Genomic DNA, 24,074 nt, shown 5'->3' on the forward strand with positions numbered 1-24,074 from the left:
CAGTGGAAGTCAGAGTCCTAAGGACTAGTCTCTCCATCATGCCAACTATAGAACTGATTTTGCTCCTCTGAATCTCACTTTTCTCATCTGTGAAATCAGATGGTCTTTCCTCTTTGAGGAAGGAAACATGAAATTCTACAACCTCAGTTACTACAGAAATAAGGGTAGATATTCTCCCTTTCTCCTTTTTGTTTTGTGAAAGACTATGAGTAAGAGAAAGGTTTTAGTTTGAATGAAGATTTTGAGACTCATGGTATACATTTTAAGTATTCTAAGTAGTTGACAGAGATCTTTAAAGTTCTTCAATGAGCATCAAGTTATAGTCGCTTTCTTTGGCAGCAAGGGGAAATGTTGAAATAAAGTGCTCACATAAACCTCTGTGCTAATGGACTATTGAAAATGTGTTATGAAAAATCTAACATACTGAAAGCAAACAAAAAGTCTCCGTCATATTAAAATAAACAGTTTAACCATCAGCAACCCATTTCTAAAGACATGACCTGTAGTACCTAACAGACTGTGTGAAAAACAGTCTTCGATTTGAATGTTTATAACACTTATCTTACTAGCAGGGACTTATAAACGAATTCAGGTGTCATGTTAAACATCTTGTGTGTGTTCCATCATTGACTTTCATCTTAGGCTTGCAGGAGGATTGATGTTCTTATCTCCAGGATCTCTTTATTTACCGGAATATCAAGGCTCTTAGAGGAGAATGCCTTTATCTTCTGTGGTAAAAGGGATTCTAACAAGCTTTTTTGGTGGAAAACAATGATAAGTAAGCCCTATTCATGAAACCATATGCCTCTCATTTTGAAATGAATAATTGCACGTACAGACTTATAAGAATAATGGCACTTGTAGTGACTGCTATTTTTAACGTCTTTTTCAAAGTGCTCTTCTAAAACATTCTTCTTTGACATTTCTGATTCTTTTACCCAGCAAGTTGTATGTATTTTTCTACTTCTGAGGTCACCTGAGTAAGAATTTTCTAACAGATACCCCTTTTTTTTTTTTTTTTTTTTTTTTTTTGAGATGGAGTCTCGCTCTGTCACCCAGGCTGGAGTGCAGTGGTGCGATCTCTGCTCACTGCAAGCTCTGCCTCCCGGGTTCATGCCATTCTCCTGCCTCAGCCTCCCGAGTAGCTGGGACTACAGGTGCCTGCCACCGTGCCCAGCTAATTTTTCTGTATTTTTAGTAGAGACGGGGTTTCACTGTGTTAACCAGTATGGTCTCGATCTCCTGACCTCGTGATCCGCCCACCTCAGCCTCCCAAAGTGCTGGGATTACAGGCATGAGCCACTGTGCCCAACTGAGACCACATTTTTTTTTTTTTTTGAGACAGTCTCTTACTCTGCCACCCAAGCTAGAGTGCACTGGCTCAATTACAGCTCACTGAAGCTTTGTCCTCCCTGGCAGTGGTGATCCTCTCACCTCAGCTTCCCGAGTAACTGGGACTACAGGTGAGCGACACCTCACATGGCTAATTTTTGTATTTTTTTGCAGAGATGGGGTTTTGTTATGTTGTCCAGGCTAGTCTCAAACTCCTGGGCTCAAGTGATTTACCCACCTCACACTCCCAAAGTGTTATCATTACAGGCATGAGCCACCGCGCCTGGCTAAGACTGCATTTTTTTAAACCACAATAACCTAGTATGCTCTTAAGTCAAAAATTAACTTTTAGTTTTAGTGTTGCATTTAAAAGAATATAGTTATTTGTTTATTTTCTTTTTGGCTACGCTCTGAGTGGTACCTCATTTAAAAGAAACAGGCTGCTTTGTGCACACACGCCTGAGCTGACACATTAGAATACTTGATAAATCTGGAGAACACATTGCCTGATAAGTTGAGCCCAGTGAAGTTTTCATCACCTTATGAGAGACGGTGAGCAGAGCAGGTCAGAGCAACTGCTCAGAGCTGTCTGAATGTCGTTCCCTAAGTCTAGAGAAAAGAGTGGCCTCTTTCTTTTGAACAGGGCTTGCTCTCAAATCATAAATCCATTTGACAGCCTGGAAGCCATTTTCACTGTCTCACTTAAATGGTCACACTGCACATGATCACACCACATTACAATAGCGTAGGGCACAAGTAAGGCCTTATATCCAACAGATGTACAGATTAGATGGTCACTACCTGGCTTCTTCTCTCTCATAAATAGTGCATCTCCTGAATTGCTCCTCACAATGGACCGATTTAATGTGATTAAAGCTTCTGGAGTTTCCTAGATCCCAGCTCTAACTTCCAGTTTAGCTATTCCCTGCACCAACTCTCTGCAAAGAGAATCAATAGCAAGGCAAAGAGGGATAAGAAGAGAGGAGTAGGAAGTAAGCTATTGAAAGTGAGAAAAAGAGGTTATTTCTCATTGAGCACATGTAAAACACTACTGATGTCTTTGTCTTCTCACTGAAAAATTATACATTTTGTTTTTATTAAGTGTGTTACAGTATGGGTCATGTCCAAACATGATTTGAGATATAAATATTAACTTCTAAGCTCACCATGGACATGGCTATCAAAAGCAGTGTTTCTCAAGTTTTGTGTGCCTGGAAATCACCTGCAGACATTATGAAAAGGCAGATTCAGATTTAGCAGATCTGGAGTAGAGCCTGAGGTTCTGAATTGCTAAAAAGATTCTAGGTTTTGCTGAGGCTGACCCTCTGCAGATTAGATTATGAGGTAGTTTGGATTTTGAACAGATTGTATGCTCTTAACCTTGGGTTCATGGAAGAACTTGTGGGTTTGGTAACTCACTTGAAATTAAATGGATATTTCTCTGTGGGTGTGCCTGAACATTTTTCTAGCAAGTGAGTTCATGGCATTCATTAGTGTCTCAAATTATTTATTATCTATGACAGGTTAAGAACCACTTGACCTGCTGTTTTGTCATCACCCTCAACGTAGCTCACTTGTGGAACATAAACCAATGTCTGTTTTTGTTTTGTTTTGTTTTTTTGTTTTTCAAGACCAGTTCCAAAACTTTGTACTGAAACAACTTTTCTGAATCTGAGGCCAAAAGCTGAGTACTTGTGCTCTACTCAAATGAAATTCTGCAAAATGTATTCATTTTCATAGAAAAACCTGAGGCTTTGTACATTTTTCAACATGTGATGAGGGAATTAAATTAGAATTTATAAATTTGTCCCACTTCTGCAAACAATCTCTTATTTTTATTGCCTAAATGAAGATCAGTAGATCAGAGCCACCGCTGTCCATGGTATGTTTTCTCCAAAAGATGAGCTCCTGTGGGGAAGTGAGATGTGCTGTCCTTCGAAGGGGGTCATCCTAACCTGTCCTTAGCACCACTCAAGTGGTACACTGAAAGCACCTCCTGCAGAGACTTAATGACTGCATACACATTTCCCCAACGACTCCTCATTTAATAAAAATTTCCCATTCATCCAGTGTCACCCTGGGGTGAGTAGCATATGCAATCTGTAAAATTTTAATTTTTTTTCTGGTGGTAGGGAGGGTAAGTGAACCCATGAATAGTGATAACGTTAAATCACAGGGAATGGGAGCTAATTAAAATAAATGTTTATTTGAGGAGTCAGGAAGTTCAATTGTATTCTATAATTTCCCAGAAGATATTATCATAAATCATTTATTAGGTATAAAAATGCTGTAAGTCAAAAGAGTATGTGTTTGAGGAGGCTGGATAGTGCTAAAGAGGAGCTGAGAAAAAGGAGTGAAAAAACAAGAAAGATATTTGAAGACAGTTTTCACCCTTTGCATTATTCAAACTAAAGAAGCTCTAAAGCCAAGTACTATGTTTGTTATTCTTTCCCAAGACTTCAGAAATTTTCACTTCCTTGATACCGTGATGTTTATATTTATACTGGCTTCCCATTTAAATTGGAACAAGTCTAGCTGGGATCAACATACAGAAGTAAATCAGCATATGCTGATTTACTCCTATTCTTTCTTCTACCTCTTCCATCACCCCGTGCCACCATCCCACACTATAACTGCTGTCTCTTCTCCTTCTCTCTCACTCTCACATACTCCTCTCCTCTAAGATTGTCTGGTCTGCTTCACTCAGCTTTCTATCAAAGCCTACCTTTTTGAATTTTTTATTTTTGTCTAAGAAAGAACATATAATTTAAGCCTGACTTATCAGCTGAGTGGCTTTGAACAAGTCCTTTATCTTCTTTGAATTTTGATTTTCCTATCCCCAAGGCATGAGCAATAAGGTATGCTTTAAAAGGTCTATTTTAAAGAACAGATAAGAAAATGTAGGAAAAGGTGTTTTACTGTAGTTTATGTACCTGTAGGTGGGACAAAGGTTACGTGTTTTACCCTTTCTCTCTCCAGGTTTTAGTTTATAAAAATAATAGAGACAAGGTACTGATAACCAGATGGGAATCAAGGATTGCAGAGAATCATAGCCTTTTGGAAAATGGTAGCAGTAGGTGGAAGACGTCTTCCTCTCTCCCTGACTACAAGAATATTGGACCTGCTAGCTGTAAACTGAAACAGTCAGTAGAGAGGTGGCTGGGACTTCTGGAGTCAGGCCTTGCCTTGTTTGCTTAACATATGCAACTCTTGTGAAGTTTAAGGATAGAGGGTCTTCATTGTCAATGCCCAATGTCAAGCCCAAGCAGGTTTAAAAACTTGAGTAGTGACCATTAGTACCTTAACCCTCTCGTCTCATTTTTCACAGACAGGTGGCCCATTGAAAGCCACATTATTTGTGACTCAGAGTAGCCCTGTCTTACAATGGGAAGAGAAGAAAGGAGCAGAGAGGGGAGCAGGGCACCTCATCAGCACATCCCCAGTGGGCAAACAGGCTGTTTCCCTTATTTTTGAGGAGAAATAAGAAGGTTGGGAGAAGAACACAATGTTTCTCTTCCCAGAAGTGGCATTTAGAGATGTTTATCACCCTTAGAGTACAATTCACATGGTAGACTAAAATGCCTTAAGATTGATGCAAAATTTATAGTTTGAAATTCGATCACTTATGAGGGATGCCTGAGGCTATTGTGTCTGAGTAAATGCAGCTACTGTCTTTTTGTTCAATATTTTTTGAAGATGAAAAGGTAGAGTATTACACAAAGTTTCCCATACATATTTTTTATTTCTCCTATGCCCTCAAAAGCTCCTTGCCTATCAGAAGTGGAAATAATTATGTGATACTTCTATATCCGCCCCCAGTTAACCCGAGCATGGGCTACTTAATAATAAGTATATGTAAGAATAATATTCTGGTTCACATGGAAACTAGACTGAGAGAGTCCATTCCATTTTGTCTGGCATCACAGAATGGATCAGAGACAAAGTAGAGATGAGAACCCAGGCTTCTTCAAAACCACCCTTTTTAACTTTGTTCGTAAGGGTAAAGGAATGGAAAATGAAGTAGGAAATAGGAAAAAGTGGGGAAGATGTGAGTTAATAGTGAAATCAAAACCATGCTATGCATTGGCCTCTGATCTGACCCCGGTGAGCCTTTTCAGTCCATTCCGGCTGCAGCCTAATGTTTCTCACCCCAAAAAATTATTTTACATGGGAAAACCTTTTGCAGAGAGATGCTAGCAGGAGTCTGCACCTGGCAGTCATATATTATTTACCTAATGAGTAAATGAAATGTTTAATAACTCCACTGCGAAAATGAAGCTTGAAACAGTAAATTCCTGCTGAGGCTGCTCTTCTGCACCTGATGCACACTGCTAGCCCATCTCATAACTCCAGCCCATTTTTATTTTTTCCTCTTAGTGGGTCCTGCTGAGGAGATAACATTAAAACCAAAGCGATGCTCACTTAATTAGTTGTATATCAGTGTAAGAACATTTACTTAGCGCATCAATAGCCAACGTTCCACCAAAGGGTCGCCTGAAACTTCTCCAACATGCACCCTGGATAAGGGAAATTCTGCAGTGGCTTCAGATTGAGCATTCGTAAATTTAAATTTTTCAATTAGCCATGGATCATTTAACCTCAGAAACGTAATACCACTTATTTTTAATTAGAGTATCTGTTTGAAATACAAAAGCAGTAAAACCTTAATTGTTGGTATAGCTTTTCACTAATAATTTTAAGAAAAAAATGACAGAACATTTATCTTTTACAAAGCACTAGTTTAAATTATTGCAATTTGAGTTAAGCTTTAACTGGCTGGAGATTCCTTCGGATTCAATGGATCAACTAATTCTTCCTAAGTCTTAAGGAGAGGCAAGAAGTCCAAATGTAAAGTAAAGTACAGGTAGAATAGCTATATTATCCTTCCTTGTGTAATTTTCATAGCTAATAACTTAAAAATTAAATTTCTTACATTTATAGACATAAAGACCCCAAAATCCAAAGAAAGTAGACTATTGAGCCAAGGTCACAAAACTAGGTCCTAGGCTAAAATGCTTCCTCAGTATCAGGATATTTATTTGAGCACTCATTAAATATTTGGAATTTGTTGTATAGATCACACACAGTTAACCGTCATTGAAAATAATAATATAGATCAGCTTAGACTTCAGAGAGTGGGAAACCCTTCATCTTTCAAGGCCTATTTGCAAAATGAAAGGTGATTTTTCCAATTTCTCAGAGCCCCAATACTGATCCTCTTCTCACTAGCTCCCACCCAGCCTTGAGCACCTCCCTCTCCCAAAATGAAGTGGGTTTTTTTTTTTTTAACCACATTTTGAAAATCACTTTTCATATTTGGGAGAGATCCCAGAGGACCCTGACTCCAAAATTGAGATTATATTCACAGCTAGGAGCCATGGAAGAGATTCTTTTCATTTTTCTTTTTCCTTTGATATATGTTTCTGATAGAGCTCATAGAAGTTTTATGAAAAGCGTTCATGTTTAGGCCAGTAGTCAATGTTAAGTGTTGTTCTCCAAAGTGAATAAATAAATATGAAGCTTTCCCTGTAGCTACAATCTAGATCTACCAAGATAGAAAAAGTCATCAAAAATTCAATCATTTCTTAACATTAAAGAACAGCACTTTGATATCCCAAAGTAATATGTTTTCAGTTTGTTTTTTTTTCTTCTAATTGCCGTAATTTCCATTAGTTCTTGGGTAGGATGATGGCTCTCTTCTAGTGAGTCAAAACACTGCCAGGCACATCAAAGGCTCTCATGCCTCAAGGCAGTCCATTATCAAGAAGGAGTCACCAAGAATGGTGCATCCCCGAGGCCAGGGATGCATAAACAAAGTGGGCTTTAAACCCGGCTTCTGAAAGCAGCGTAGAAAAAAACCAGTTAGTCTCCCAGGAAGAAGTGTGGCAATGCCCCATTTCAATGTCAAAGTCTTTGAAATCTATGAAAGCTTCACGTGGAGGAACAAATCGGGGTTAGGACAAATGGTCTCCCAACAGTAGCAGTCAGTCCATCAGCAGGTGAGAGGCCGCAATATGGTGGTCAGTATCCTGTTTGGATTGGACCATGCTCCAGGCCTCACTCACTAATCCACATGCCTCATGACTACACTGCCTTCTCATTTGAACACAGTCCATACCAGGAGACTGATTATTTTATATAAAAATGTTCATTTGGTTTAAATAGTGTAGAAGATGGACTGAGAATTTAGACACATGGGAAGGTGACTGATCAGGTCTCAGGCACAAGGTAAAAGATTAAAGGCATGTCTCATAGCCCCACGAAAGAACAGAGATGCCCACCAGAAAATCAAGAAAGAAGCCATTTATGCTTGGTGAGCTATAAGCACTTAAGGAAAAAGCACTGCTTGGTGAGCTTGTAGGGACCCAGGTTTCACCAGTGCACAGGCTTGAAATATTGAACACTGAATCTACACACACACACAAAATACAAACGTCATGTAGGGATGGAGTTATGCACAATCAGGAACATGGTGTCTGCCTTCTGACAAAGGATGTTTTCATGGAAATCTTGGTTTTGAAACATTTATTCTCCTTAACTAAAAGGCAATTTTGAGACCACAGTTGCCTAATTAGTTGTTAATAAATCTCTCCTGGGAAATTTCCCTCATACGCTTTTCTTTAATTGCCCTTTCAAGGAAAGGAAAGAAAAATATTTAAGGCCATAGAGTGTCCCAGTCAAATCCTGCTGACAATGTACTCTGGGAGGCTGTTTAAATTCTTTGCCTCTACTAGAATTTTATTGAAATTAATTCTACCTTCATCTCCAGGGACCTCAGAATTCTCTTCAACAAAATAAAAGGAAGGTCATTCGATGAGCTCCAAGAGCCCTCGCGGTTCCGGCATTCTAAATTTCTGTGATTCTGTGAATATTACTTGAGAAAAGGCAGTCATCTGAGGTTTAAACACTCTGTGCGGTCTTTGAGCCGAGACGATGTCTTCGATTCCTTTTGTGAGGCTCACCATGTCTTGTACATTTGTTCAACACTCACTACATTTTGAATGTATAACTGTTGCCTGGGCACTAGAGAAAATCAATTATTATAATGAACTTTCTAATGAGTTTGAGTGATGGTACTCTTTAGGCATGTCCATGCCCTATTGTAATAATAGGAGTGAGTGTGGTTGATACAGTATGATACACATAGTGCAATACACCTAAGTGTTTGGAATTCTGGGAAGAAAATACACCATAAGAATATATTTCCATCGTGATAACCATAGGCTATGCCTAGGAATTCATTTCTCTGCATGTAAAACTGACAAAAAAATGGTGATGAAGTACATGTTATGGAATTATATACAGCAGTCTGGTATATTCTAAAAGAATCTTTACTTTTACGTTTCTCAGAACAGGCACTGGCCCTACTTGAATTTCCTACATAATAAGCTATGCCTACGCCTTTCACTTTTTATTGTAGATATCTATGTTAGAGTGAATTGATTTTCAGAATGTGTTAAACATGCATTGCATGTGTTTGGTTACATATTAAATTGTAAATTTTCAGAAGTAGCTGAGTTTCTTAAACATGTTTTTAAAACAAAAAATTTAAATAAATAGGTTTTATGATCAAGGGAGTCTAGGTCAAAAATAAGTAAAAGATGTGTGAAAAAATATATAGAGACAAATGTTCATTTTTAAAATGCAGCTGCTGTGTTAAACATAGGAAGGGATAAGAGCTAGCTTCTGGAATGTGCTAAGAGGAACAGCTTTTGTGACAATAAAACTATTATAAATTCAGGTTTAATCAGAACATTGCAAGCATTCTTGAGGGGCATACAAACAAAATTCAGGCAACACAATTCAAAATACATGGTTGGTAGATACCTTCTCAAGGTTTATGCCTCTTTTTAAAGCTTTTAAACTTTGTGAATTCTTTTTTAAACTTTACGCCTTCACTTAAATAATAACCTAAAATATCAACATGAATTTCACATGTTGCGTTATCTGTACCTGCCAAGGTTTTTAGTGGCTGCCTTCCTATCTGGGTTTACAATTAAGATGGCACCAGGAACACCATCGTTATAGTCAGAAGTTTAAAAAAAAATTGTGTGTGAGTAGAGGTAAACCATTCACATCCAGTGAACACCACCTGACATTACAGTCCCTGTATGAATGAGGTCTTGCCTATTGTTGAGTTAGAAAATCTTCACAGAATTAGAAAAAACTACTTTAAATTTCATATGGAACCAAAAAAGAGCCCCTATAGCCAAGACAGTCCTAAGCAAAAAGAACAAAGCTGAAAGCATCACGCTACCTGACTGCAAACTACACTACAAGGCACAGTAACCAAATCAGCATGGTACTGGTACCAAAACAGAGATATAAACCAATGGAACAGAACAGAGTTCTCAGAAATATCACCACACACCTACAACCATCTGATCTTTGACAAACCTGACAAAAAAAAAAGCAATGGGGAAAGGATTCCCTATTTAATAAATGGTGTTGGGAAAACTGGCTAGCCATATGCAGAAAACTGAAACCTGACCCCTCCTTACACCTTATACAAAAATTAACTCAAGATGGATTAAAGACTTAAATGTAAGACCTAAAACCATACAAACCCTAGAAGAAAACCTAGGCAATACCATTCAGGACATAGGCATGGGCAAAGACTTCATGATTAAATCACCAAAAGCAATGGCAACAAAAGCCAAAATTGACAAATGGGATCTAATTAAACTAAAGAGCTTCTTCATAGCAAAAGAAACTATCATCAGAGTGAACAGGCAACCTACAGAATGGGAGAAAATTTTTGCAGTCTATCCATCTGACAAAGGGCTAATATCCAGAATCTACAAAGAACTTAAACAAATTTACACGAAGAAAATACACAACCCCTTCAAAAAGTGGGCAAAAGATATGAACAGGCACTTCTCAAAAGAAGACATTTATGCAGCCAACAAACATGAAAAACAGCTCATCATCACTTGTCATTAGAGAAATGCGAACCAAAATCACCACGAGATACCATCTTACACCAATAAGAATGGCAATCATTAAAAAGTCAGGAAACAACAGGTGCTAGAGAGAGTGTGGAGAAATAGGAACACTTTTACACTGTTAGTGGGAGTGTAAATTAGTTCAGCCATTGTGGAAGACAGTGTGGTCATTCTTCAAGGATCTAGAATTAGAAATGCCATTTGACCCAGCAATCCTATTACTGGGTATATGTTCAAAGGATTATAAATCATTCTACCATAAAGACACAAGCACACATATGTTTATTGTAGCACTATTCACAATAGCAAAGACTTGGAACCAACCCAAATGCCCATGAATGACAGACTGGATAAAGAAAATGTGGCACAGATGTACCATGGAATACAATGCAGCCATAAAAAAGGATGAGTTCATGTCCTTTGCAGGGACATGGATGAAGCTGGAAACCATCGTTCTCAGCAAACTAACACAAGAACAGAAAACCAAACACTGCATGTTCTCACTCATAAGTGGGAGTTGAACAATGAGAACACATGGACGCAGGGAGGAGAACATCACACACTGGGCCTGTCGGGGGGCAGGGGGCTGGGGGAGGGATAGCATTAGGACAACTAATGTAGATGACAGGTTGATGGGTGCAGCAAACCACCACGGCACATGTATACCTATGTAACAAACCTGTACATTCTGCACATGTACTCCAGAACTTAAAGTGTAAGAAAAAAAGAAGGGGGAGGCAGGAGAAAAGTATTAAATTTATATTAATAAAAAAAGAAATAGTAAAATTATGATTATCAGAGGCTGTGAGGTGAGAGGATTGAGGAGACGTTGGTCAAATGGTACAAAATTTCAGTTAGGAGGAATAAGTTCAAGAGATCCATTGTATATTGTGGCGATTAGAGTTAATAACTATATATTGTATACTTAAAAATTGCTGAGAATTGATTGAAAGTGTTCTCAACACAAAACATAAGTATGTGAAGTAATACATATGTTAAATAGCTTGATTTAGCCATTCCATAATGTATATACATGTATCAAAACATTATGTTTTACACCATAAATATATACTGTTTTTCCTTGTTGATTAAAAATAAAGAAAACAAGCTGTTGAATAAATGAAAAAAAAGAAGGAAAATATTCATAATGAAAAGTGGGCATGAATGACAAACCCAAAATGATTGTAATATAGCAACAGTATCAAATTCATATGGCAATTTTGTTTTAGCCCAACAATCTCATTTATCAAATTAATGATTATAATCCAAATTGTACTATTTTCACAGGGCCTTTCTCTTTAACTTTAGACGTGTTTTTGTTTTATAGCATAGGATAAGAACTATAAGGTATGATGCTTATAGCAAGTTTTATGTTTGTATATATTTTAAAAATATTGGAATACAGTATTTTAAGTCAATGCTGGAGTTGATTAAAGTCTTACTTTTCCCTTTAAATTACAAGTCAGTTATGAGAAACAATGATAAAAAATGAGCTTTTATCCCCAGATTTATAGTCCTTGAACTAGATTTCATGTTCGTTTACATTGCTTCCTCAAAAAACCCATGTAAATTGGATGGGCTAGGTCAACAAGCTAGTGATCATCCTTCATTTGCTCCATGGAGTTAGACAGATGTTGTTGCAAAACTATTACACTGCCTGCCGATTTCTAAATGTGCGAACTTAGGCAAGTTACTTATTTTGTCTTTATTTTGGCATCCCCATATGTGAACTGAGAATAAGAATACCTAGCAGGATTGTTTTGAAAAATATTAATATATTATATTATAATAATATGATTAATATTAAAAATAGCCCTCATTGGATAACTATTATTGGCACCAACTCCCAGGCAACTTTTCACAGCGTGAATAGTTAGCCCTCTTTGAACAAGTTACTAAGTATCAGCCACTTTAAATACATAATCCCATTTAATCCTAACAAATTACTAGTATCATTCCTATTTTGCAGATGAAAAACAGGCCAAGACAGGTTCAGTTGACAAGAAATTGCACAGATCTGAATGCAGACTGGACTTACTGTGAATCCCAAATTCTCCCTCACCATGTTATTTTGTCCAAAATGAAACTAAAATGCTTGGCATAGATCTAGACTTTTGTAGGCACTCAGTAAATATTATTTCCACTCTGAAGAAAACGATTCATGTTTCATTTCGCTCCTCATCAGAGGTACCACGAACAGAATATCACCCTTTTATGATAAATCACTCAAATTGCAGACTTTTGATCCCAAAGTTCAAGAGTGAAAAGGTATAAATGTGAAGAAATTTCATGTTAGGTCAAGGGATGGGAAAAGATGCTTATGTCAGGATTTACCATTTCTAGTGACCAGCACCTAGCAGATTGCTGGTTTATTAGATTTATTATTATTTTCATTGTTTCCTTCAGATGACTCCCATTTATCTGATTATAGAGTAACCTCTGAGCTTTATTAGCTAGAATTTTGTTTTCCAAAGTGTAGTCCAAACAACTTTTTCTAGGCAAAATATAGGACCCCATTAGAACCATTAGGACTAAAACGTCATCTCTCGTGATAGGAGAGAACTGAGGCCACTGCCTTTTCATGGCTTTCTCGAATACCTTTTCTGCTGAACTCTTGGTTACAATGCTAAGAATGACACAACCCCTTAGTTATGTGAGGTGTACTAGCTGATTCAATAAGCCTTTATAAAAGTTTCATTTTCAGCTATAAGGTCAAGGTTGTATTAGTGCTACAAGCTAAGCAGAATTCATAAGCCAAATTTCAGTTTCCTCCAAAAAGGCAGCCCTTATGTATAGGAGACAGAAATATCATCTATTTGATACTCAGCAGTGCCTCAAATGATTTTCATGAGCAAAAGAATGTCTTATTGACAAAAGCCATACAGATTAGAACAGAATTACATCTTTTTTGTTCCAAAATAGAATTAAAAATGATGATAGTCTATCACATTAGCCATGATGGATTTTATTTTATTCTAACGTCTTATGCTCATTTGTAGACCAGAGCAACCAGCTCTTCTAACTCTGCAAATCTTCCTTGGTTCTGCTGTGCAACCTAGGGCTTATTTAGGTGGTTTAGCACAGGGCTTTCTGGCCCTAAGCCGAGACTGGCACCAAATAAGCTTGCCTGACACTTTATAGGGTGTGATGAACAGTCCAGAGCTCCTAGGCAACTTTCCACAGCGTGATTCGGAATCTACTTGCAATTACATATGGCTAGTGGAGCTGCATCTGGAGAAGCCTAATCAGAATTTGTCTTCCATTTAGTAGAAATAAAACGAGCCCACTCACTGTGTCAGAATTCATCTTTACACTACAGAATGAGCGATAACCTAAAATCAATGCCAATCTCCTGGATATGGTGTATATACTTGAGAAAGTGTTCTGCAGAATGTTTTCTACATTACTTTCATCACTGTGTTTCCTATTTCAGGGCCCACTCTTCCTAAGACCCATGTGAAAACAGCCTCCCTTGGGTTGGCTGGAAAAGCAAGATCCCCTTTGCTTCCTGTGTCTGTGCCAACAGCCCCTGAAGTGTCTGAGGAGAGCCACAAACCAACAGAGGATTCAGCCAATGTAAGGGCATCTTTAAAATTCATTCTTCATCAAGGGACGGATTGACTGGTGCTGTGTAATAGCATCTAAACCAATGAGTACTGTCCATTCACCCCAGGCCACCCCAGGCCATTGTTGTTCTTATTGTTGTTTGTTCTTCTGTTTTCCTGCACTTAAATATGAAGAGGAAATAAAAGCTATGAAAAAAAATTACGTCAGAGACTTAGTTATGTAAAAAAGTTGATTGATTCTTAAGGACAGCCTTAGAAATATGACCAGATAGCTACAGAACGTGTGGTTTTACACCCATATATGTACATAATATATACATAAACACATGATATACACATGGATACGTGTGTGTGTGTGTGTGTTTCTTTTCAATAGGAAGAAATACCTTGGCATTCTTGGAAATAAATAAGACTATATAACTCTTCTTCCTTTTTTATTTTTTTTAAAGAGACAGGGTCTTGCTGTGTTGCCCAGGCTAGAGTGTAGTGGCTATTCACAGGCACAATCATAGTGCACTACAGCCCTGAACTTCTTAGCTCAAGCAGTTCTCCTGCCTCAATTTCCCAAGTAGCTAAGACTATAGGTGCACATTACTATACCAACTTACACAGTTATTCTCTAAAACTAAAAAATATAGTGACAAAAAGCTATATGATGAGGGTTTTTTGAAGTTATTATATATGTTACTTCTGAAATCATAAAATACCAGAAATATAGATTTGTGAAGGAGAAAATATAAAATAAAAAATGGAAGGAGTTTAAGTAATACAAAAAGGAAATGACACAATTAGAAAATAAGAAGGGAAAGTTTATTTAAAGACAGAAAAAGTTTTACTAAGGAAATAAGCTAAAAAGGGTTCCAGTTAGAAAACTCAGAAGGAACATCAATGGAGAAGGGGAAAAAATCAGAATTTTAAGAAAAAAAAAAACATTTATCCCAAAAATGCACTGTAAAGGAGATTCAAAAAGACGTTGCCTAAAGGCAGCTATTTATAGCACACTTTAGTTGTTTCTGAATATAATTCAAGAGAAAACATTTAAAAGAAGCCTAAGGAATTAACATATCAGATATCTTGAAAAATCAGGGCACTAGAAGAGAAAAAAGATGAAAAGAGCAGATTAAAATTCTATTTTGTTATTACATTTGGATCTTTTTTAAGCATAAATTATGAAACAAGAATAATCTGCTACCCTTCCAACTAGCTTCAGTTTTCTTCATGCATAAATGAAGTCTTCTGCAAAATTTGCAAATAATGTATTGAAAAATAAATTTATAACAATATCAAGGAATAAGTAGGTCACATTTAATCAGTCCTCTGTAAGCAATGCAACTACCAGGTTTTTTTTAATAAAAATTCTACTTTCTTTTGACATCTGGTTGTTGTTAAAAACAAAGAATCATTTCATTTGAATGAAGAACAATACATTTTTCTTGACTTAATTTTTTTCAATACTACAAACAATAAAATATTTTAACTACATAGAGATCGAGGAAGCTGAGTATGTTGAGTGTGTCTGTAAATGTTTTGGCAGATGAGTGTTATCTACTTAACATACTTTTCAAAGATTCAAACTTGTAAGACTCTAATGCACTTTTGTGCATTGTAATATAGCTGTTTACTTCAATATCTGTTTAGGATCAAGGTTTATGGCCACATCTCAAATAAAATCAAACTTCTAAGTTTACATGAAGTATCTCATCTCATAAGGAATCATGTCAGGTAGGCCTATTTTTACATTAAAGGTTGACTCTAAAGAATGGCAGCCAAATTAAAATATTAAATTTTATTAATATTAAAAGCAGTAAGAAACACGTATTAAAGGAAATAAAGAAACAGGACAAATAGTCGAGACCAGCATTTGCCTATGAAAATATAATGTGTAATTTTAAATTGACTAGAAGCTACATTAAAAGATGTAAAAATAAATAGGTGAAGTTAATACCTTTTATCTAACCCAATATTTCCAAAATATTATCATCTCAACATGCAATAAATATTTAAAATTGTCAATAATGTATTTTACTTTTTTTGCACTACTGTTCCAAAACTGGTACATATTTTTTCATGTAAAACACATTTCAATTGAGACTAGGCACATTTTAAGAATATAATAGTTACATGTGGCTAGTGGTTGCCGTATTATACAATGAAATCTAGACAGTTCGAGAACGACAACCAGACAATGAAAACAACATTTTGGAAATGAGTTGCCTAGTAATCCCCTCGCTTCAACTTCTCTCTCTCTCTCTCTCTCTCTCTCTCTCTCTCACACACACACACACACACACACACACACACACATTGTGTGTATATAAACAGGCTTTTAGCCAAATTGGAAACTTTTCAGTCCTCTATTAAGCCCTGAAGATTGGGTAGTGTATGCCCAAATCATTCACTGACACGCTGAGATGATTTCTATAGGAAGCTCATACATTAATACCATACATTTTGAGCTGTTTTTTTCAGTGGCTGGAGTAGCTTTGTGCCTACCTCCCACCCATGCAAATTCTATCAATGCTCTCTTGAGATCAAGGGTATTTACTTGGCAAGATTAGATATACATCTCTGACCATGGTGCTAAGGAATGTGTCTTGGCCTATGCAGAGCTAGAAATCATGGCTCAGGCCTCATTGGTTCAATCATTTAATCAATGGAATGCGCTAGCCAAGAATAATAAGTAGAACATCTATATAAGTCAAATAATATGTTCAAGAAAGGAAAAAAAGAAAATTAACATTTATTGAACATTACCACTGGGCAGCCCTGACTTGTTGAATCCTCCTAACTCCTCAAAAGACAAACTTGTTATTCTCATTTCACAAATAAGGAGACTAACTCAAATAAAATGTGCAAGTATATAAAAGGACTGGGATTCAAATCAGTTTCACATCTTGTTTCCCCATCTGGCTAACTATCAAAACTACCTGGGAATTTTTATTTTAATTAGGATGTCTAGGTTCTTCCCATACCTTCTGAAACAGAATTCCTAAGCCTAGCGACCTGGTATTTGTGATAACTAGTAATTCTATTACTTACTGACATGATAATAGTGACTTATAGTGACTGAGTTTACAGAGTGAATTAGTGACAGTTCACTAGGAATTCTGCAGTTCAACCTCTTCTTTTATCCACCATTCAAATTGTCCCAAAAAGTATTGACTGTGGTTTGGGGCATGAATTTTGTTTCCACACACAAACTAAAGTCATAATCTCCAGATGTTTAATTGGCCAAGGCAAAGCCCATTGAGTTCTCACATACAAAAAAAAATGTATCTATGTCATGATACAGAGAAAAAATATTCTGTTCATATCTTGATGGGTAACCTAGTAAGAGGAACAGGAGCTAATGTATTGAATATCCACCATATGCCAGACCCTATCATGGGCACTAAACATGTTACAGGAGGCTCAGAATAGCCTATGAAATAGATGTCATTATCATTTTATCGATGAAGAAAACTGCGTATCAGAGAGGTGCACTCCCTTGTCTAAGACCACACAGCTAATAATTGGGAGAACTTGATTTGAAACCCAATCTTTTTGACTCTGAAACATCTTCCTTGTCACAGGTGGAGATGGAGTGGGTGAAACAATATGCAATCTCTTATTATCCCCTCTTTTATTACCAGCATCTTCATTCAATGAATATATATTCCAAGGACAGCCCTGGCTGTGGTCTCCTAGGTCAGACTTGAGAATACTTAGCACCCCTACTAGCTGTGACCCCGGCCTTCATAAAACAAATGGATCAATATTTGGTACTAACTCTTGGCTGTCATTCTCTTTATAGGTGTATGAACAGGATGATCTGAGTGAACAAATGGCAAGTTTGGAAGGACTCATGAAGCAGCTTAATGCCATCACAGGCTCAGCCTTTTAACATGTATTTCCGAATGGATGAGGTGAATTTTCCGGGGACTTTGCAGCATACCAATTACCCGTAAACAGCACACCTGTGTCCAAGAACTCTAACCAGTGTACAGGTCACCCATCAGGACCACTCAGTTAAGGAAGATCCTGAAGCAGTTCGGAAGGAATAAGCATTCCTTCTTTCATAGGCATCAAGAATTGTCAAATGATGATTACGAGTTCCCTAAACAAAAGCAAAGATGCATTTTCACTGCAATGTCAAAGTTTAAGCTGCTAGAATAGTCCTGGGCCTTTGTCACTGCAGTGACCACACTGTCATAACTAATGCCTATGTTTTCCTTTGTCAAGGCCCGTTGTTTAATGTGTAGGTCTAGTCTTACAAAATGCAAGTGCATTATTTAAGCCTGTACCATGCCATGGCAAACCAGTGCAAGCTCACTATTTTGTTTTCAACTTTAACATACAAAGCACCCATGGGAATCTCTCATGCCATAGCACCAAAGGATTGGATGTTTTCCTTACAGCACAAAAAGTAAACAAACAAAAGGCAGAGAATGCTTATGTTTGTAACTCAGTCATTCATCTTGCACAAGTGGTGGATATTAGCGAGTGGCTAAAAATTCACCTATTTTGGCAAGTATTTGTAAATCCACCCTTAGTTAATGTGTATGTCTGGAGTCCAGGAACATAAAAATCTGCAACTAGTGGCATTCTGTCAGCAGCAGTACATTTCCGGAAAGAGGATATAATATGCAATCTTCTCAGACACATGGTAATTATATGCTTAAGCTTGTAATAGGACAGTTTTCAATTTGGGTGGCTTTTGTGCCATACCACACTGTGATACAATTTCAAAGCTTCACCAAGGCCATCTTCCTTAGGAGTTTGGCCAGAAGAATGCCCCCACCCCTTCACCCCATCCCCCCCTGAGTTCTCCTTGGCAACTAGCGTTGGGTGAAATGGCCAGCTCCACATGTCATATGGTGCAGTGGCCAATGTCACCTGTCTTCTAATCCTGTAGAAATGGCAGACTCCCTGAGAGCAGGCCCCGAGGAAGAGAAGGAAAATAAAAGGTAGCTTCTAACAGTACCTTCTCTTAAAGAATGCCAACTCTGCCTACAGGGTCAGTGTTGGTAAGCATTGGCCACCAGACCCTTTTGTTAAGGGAATCTTTTACACCACACCTGTGTCAGAGTCAGGGGGAAGCAGAGGGGCAGGTGCCACCTGACACTTCCGACACGTAAATCCAGCAGATACTTTTCAAAGCAGCGTCTTAAACTGTGGACTACAGTTTAAAACTTCTATTGCCATGTTTATCTACAGCTTGGAACTAGCTAAAATTAAGAACATTTTGTATGCAGCCTTTTAGTTTCTGAATTTTCAGCTGCATTTGGAGTTAATCCCTGTTTATGCAGCTGAATCGCCAAAAGCGAGCTAGTTTGCATATTTATCAGTTAGGTGACTTGAAAACCCAATGAGAGAGTTTCAGCTGAATTATTCCTTTCAGCACTGCCTTTGATTTCAAGCTTGAGTAGGTCATAATTTTAAAAGAGCATGGAAGGGATAGGATCTTTACAACCTAATGGCTCCTTTTATTAGGTGGGTAATTATATATGAATCCCTGAATAAAATATTTTGAGCAAAATGGCACTGTAACAGAAGTAATAATTCAGATTATTTTTTTACAGTTTTATGTCGGGAAGGAAATCTGATATCAAAGAGAGGGCTGTTCAAATGGTTCATTAGAAAGTCCGGTCCATTTGCGAATTTGTTCCTTCAACAAGAGTGCTCATTCAAGTTACTCAGATTTTCTGGAAGTCTTTTCTGAAGAGCTATGTAATGTTATTCTATGGGACAGATTAGTCTTATTTAACATCTGGGCACTTAGGTAGACAACCTTCTACTGACCTGGAATAAAGTGTTTCCTAACATAATATTGAATTATTCAGAAATAATCCATTACTTCAAAAAGGAAAATATTCATTGGGCTAGCCCAACCTTCTCTAGGCCCTAAGAATTATTACCTCCCCTTTCTAATTCTAGCGAACATAGAACATTCTTTTTAGGCACTTGACACCCACGAAGGTAATCCTGAGTGCTCAGTTTGGAAAAGGTTGCAAATCTCAGATTTTAGGGATAGAGTCACACCTTCAATCTATAGAATGAAGTTGACCAATTAAAAAAAAAAAACCTATCATTTTCACAAATTTCTAGATCCTTCTAGTCAAAAATAATTATTTAGGAAATAAAATTTTTAAAAATCCGTTTAAAATACATGTTATTTGTCTTCAGTGGAAGTTATATTTCTGCTGCATGCTTTTGAAACTTTCTTCATTAAATAGAATGGTTTGTCTTAGTAACTGGCAATGCCAATATTAGCACCATGCATTTAATCTATAACACAATCAATCAATTTAAACATCCTCAAAAAACTCTAGTATCATTTACCTGGTAGTATTAATATACAATGATGTCACCACAACTTTTGTATAACTCTGTTCCCTTTACCCTCAAATGATTCATATATGTATACAATTGCCTGCCAAAGGTTTCAGGTAACTTATTAATTTCCCAGTCTCCTGATCTCTTGGCAAGAAGAAACCTGTGAATGCTGCAAACTAGCCTCTGACTTCCTCCTACTGAGTCTAGTTCATGGTATCCAGGACTCTTCACACTCATAACTCTCTCTGATTCCCATTGGGTGATACCTGACAGCCAGCCAGCCGCTCTGCCACCAGAACTCATTTCTCCCTGAAAAAGAAGAAAATCATATTTGGCAGAGCATTCTCTGGTCTGCCCTGTAATGTGCTGAAATGTCAGGCAAGATCCTCTTCTTTAAAAAAAAAAAAAATGGTATTTTTCTTTATGTTTCACCCTAATAAGAAAGCTATTTTCTCTCCTCTGCAGAAATTTCTGCATTTGTGAAACTTATAAAAATTTAGATAGTTCAGATGTATAAAGAATATTTGGATGATGCTCTAGCCAAAAGTTAAATATTTCGTAGTGAATTGTAGCCAGTAAGAAACCAGTCATACCTGCCTCTTTGAATAACAGAGATATAAGCTTCTAGAATATTTAAATAATGAAGCTTTACATTTGGGTATTATAAAATGCATACTCAATTGAACGATCTGAAAAAAAAACACCAAGCCAGTGATATAAGTGGAGATTTATTAAGGATTCCTGTTGAGTATATTCTTAGTTTCTTCAAAATAAGGATTATTCAAAATTAGGCGTATGTTCAGTCTCCTGCTTTGGTTCCAGCTACACAAGGAGAGTCATCCTGTGCTAGTGTGATGTTTCAGACAACATTCTGAAACTAAAATATGTGGCACTTATTGGCTTTTCCAATAAAGAATCTCTTAAGTACAGGTATTTCTGGAAGCTGTTGGTGTCTGTGCTTGAAGATGATTGCTGATACTTATCCACCCTTTGGGTACTTCTGTTGACTTTGTTTAAATAATCATCTTATGGTTGTCCCCAAATGTAATATGGTATCTCAGATATAGCAGCTGGACGGTAATTACAACAAAAGGTTACCTCTAAAGATAACATCTCACCATTTTAGATAAAATTGTGTCCCAGAATTCTTATGGTTTTGGAATGTCCATTTCTAGTCAATGAAAGAAAGAAAAATGGAAAAATTGTCTAGTTTCAGGCATGTTTAAAGAAAACAAAATCATCTGAACTTTAAAATAGATGCAGAGCAGGGTTACTTTCCCTTTCACTCAGTTCCCTTCATGCAACCACAGGCAGTCCTGCAGGCCAGAGGTTACTATCCTAGCCTGCTCATAAAACATATACTATACAGAGCCCACAACTTTCTGGAGATGCAGAAGCAGCCATACACTCAAGTCTCTCTGGTTTTGTAAATCACATTCAAAGCAACATTTTACTCATAATTTGCATTTCTCTGGTGACTTTCAGAAATCACTTTAGTATTGTACAGAAAAGCTTTTTATTTGAGTCCAGTGTTTAAAATTAAATTGGGTACTTGGGAAAATCATAGATAGGTGTTTTGTATGATATTCCATTCCGATGCAAAATATATGTACCCATGCCTCAATGTATCTTGCTATCTAAATATCTGTTGCCAAAAAGTATTGATTTGGGAAAAAAAAATGCCAATTTCCTGGTCAGTGAGGTTATGTAAAAGACAAAATACCACACCCATATCAGCAAATGAATATTACTACTGATCGTTGCCACTGTTGCATAACGTTCACGTGGCAGACTTCCAGTTGCACTCTCTGAAGGACTTTTTTCTCTTGCTGTCAATAGAGAGCCTTTGTACATTGTCATCCTATGATTGTTGTTGGTAGAAGAGCAAGAGCAAAACTCTGCAAGATTTAATAAACACAGAGGCATGGGCCAAGGGATCTCACTGTGTGCTGAACGTGTATTTTCAGATGCAAGAAAGGAATGATGGAGAGGAGGAGAAATGCTGTTTTTTATTATTGTAGGGTAAATCTGACAATTCTGAACTTTGTGAATTGTCAGCTTGTTTGGGGGAAGGGTGGGCGGGTATGGGGTGTACTTTTTATAAGTAATATTTAATTTATTATTTAGAGTGGCTTCTTTTTGGATAATTTATGATAAAAAGGGAGATCTGGTTGGGATCTAGATATGGCTGTTAAAGCTGCAGTGTTCCATATCTCAGAGGGACCACTTTGGAAATGAATTGTCCATTGCTGAGTATGAAGAGATGTCCAGTCCAGGCAAAGCCTTCACTGAAGTTCCATCATCGCCACCTTCTCCCTTTTTAGGGTCATTCAAAGAAGATAACACCAAACCTAAATAATTCTGAAAACATTTTGCAGATCAGTGCTACTTATTCAAAGGGCTTTGCAACTCAAACAGATTGTTAGTGTGCTAGTGATAAGTTTATTTGGTAGAAATGGGTATACTACAGCTTTAACTAGCCTTAGTGAGAAAAGAAATTTTTTGTTGTTACAAAACACCTTTTTTAACAAAAAGGTATTTTGAGCCTACAAAAGGTTTCTTTAAACTGTCAGATTCTAGCATTGTTAACCAAATTAGACTAGTGATTGCAATATTTAAGTGTAAATCTTGTTCTACGAGAAAGGAAACTTGCTTACAGTTTAAAACAATGACTGTTTCTACACATGATCTTGTATACTACTACACAAGGAAAAGGGGTTTTGTAATCACTGTAGAACAGTCTCATATTCATTTTTTTATAGAAATGTTATTCCAATGGTGCATTTTTTGTTTAATAAATAAAGTTTTGATACAAAGTTCTTTCTTCATGTTATTTATAGTAAATGCTTGTCTGTATCCTTAGGATTCATTCTCTTAGTCCATTGGTGTTGCTGTAAAGGAATACCTGAGCTGAGTAACTTAATGAAGAGAAGAGGTTTAATTAGCTCATGGTTCTGCAAGCTGTACAATAAGCGTTGTGTCAGCATCTGTTCCTGGTGAGGCCTCAGGCGGCTTTCACTGATGGTGGAAAGGAAAGGGAAATCCACGTGTGCAGAGATCGCATGACAAGAGAGGAAGCAAGAGAGAGAAGCAGGAGGTGCCAGACTCTTTTAAGCAACCAGTTCCCATGGGAACTAATAGAATAAGAACTTGCTCATTACCATGTGGACTGCACCATGCCATTCATGAGGAATCTACCTCCATGACCCAAACCCCTCCCATTAGGCCCCACCTTCAACACTGGGGATCAAATTTCACCGTGAGATCTGGAGGGGTCAGATATCAAAACCATAGCATAAATATTACCTTTTATTAAAAGCTGTGGTAGGAGCTATCAGTTCTCTGCCTCATACTCAAGTAAGTTATTATTTTTAAAGCAAGTGGACCCTTATGCCATTTTCATGCACATTTACAGTGTGCTTTCACTCCAGTCAATAACCATGTCTCTTTATTGGAGACTTTCCCAAGACTGCTAGAACTTGTCTTTGCCTACATGCGTAGGAGAGCTGGAAATGTCTGATTACACCTTTCAAATAGCACCCCCTTTGCCCCAATGACAACAATTTTGAGTTGTAACCCAATTTATCTCCAGAGTACCCCTGTAGAGCTGAGCCAAAGTGACTATGGGGCTACTGCTTCACAATAGTGCACTGTAATAGTGTACTCTTGCTTGGATTGCCTCCCTTCCCTTTTTGTCTTGCCCCCTTCCCCTAATGGTTTCTCCTGGGAGCACTTCACAGTAAATCACTTTCATACAAATCTTCATGGCAATGTCTGTTTCTAGGGAATTCACTCAAGGCAAGATCCTTCTAGCTGTGATCCAATTTCAACACACAAACAACAAATGAATAAAATACTCTCTTCATCATCCAGATATTTAATTCTCATAGTGTCAGCAGCAGAATATGGGGTCACA

The 24,074-nt window shown here is 37.3% G+C and overlaps 1 protein-coding gene across 5 annotated transcripts in view; it reads left to right on the plus strand.

The window, feature by feature from the left end:
* The window catches only part of DCC (DCC netrin 1 receptor), a 1,213,980-nt gene extending 1,191,006 nt beyond the window's left edge, over nucleotides 1-22,974 (plus strand). For 4 of the 5 annotated variants that reach the window (XM_063653694.1, XM_063653695.1, XM_063653696.1 and 1 more), the window contains exons 28-29: nucleotides 13,711-13,853; nucleotides 17,637-22,223. In XM_063653694.1, coding sequence (XP_063509764.1) covers nucleotides 13,711-13,853; nucleotides 17,637-17,726 — 233 coding nt within the window. In that variant the 3' untranslated portion in view covers nucleotides 17,727-22,223. Of the gene's footprint in view, nucleotides 1-13,710; nucleotides 13,854-17,636 lie in introns of all 5 variants that reach the window. The other variant, XM_054461350.2, reaches the window with a different exon arrangement.
* Nucleotides 22,975-24,074: the final 1,100 nt, after the last annotated feature.

The sequence above is a fragment of the Pongo pygmaeus genome, chromosome 17 (assembly GCF_028885625.2).
Source record: "Pongo pygmaeus isolate AG05252 chromosome 17, NHGRI_mPonPyg2-v2.0_pri, whole genome shotgun sequence".
Classification (NCBI taxonomy): domain Eukaryota; kingdom Metazoa; phylum Chordata; class Mammalia; order Primates; family Hominidae; genus Pongo; species Pongo pygmaeus.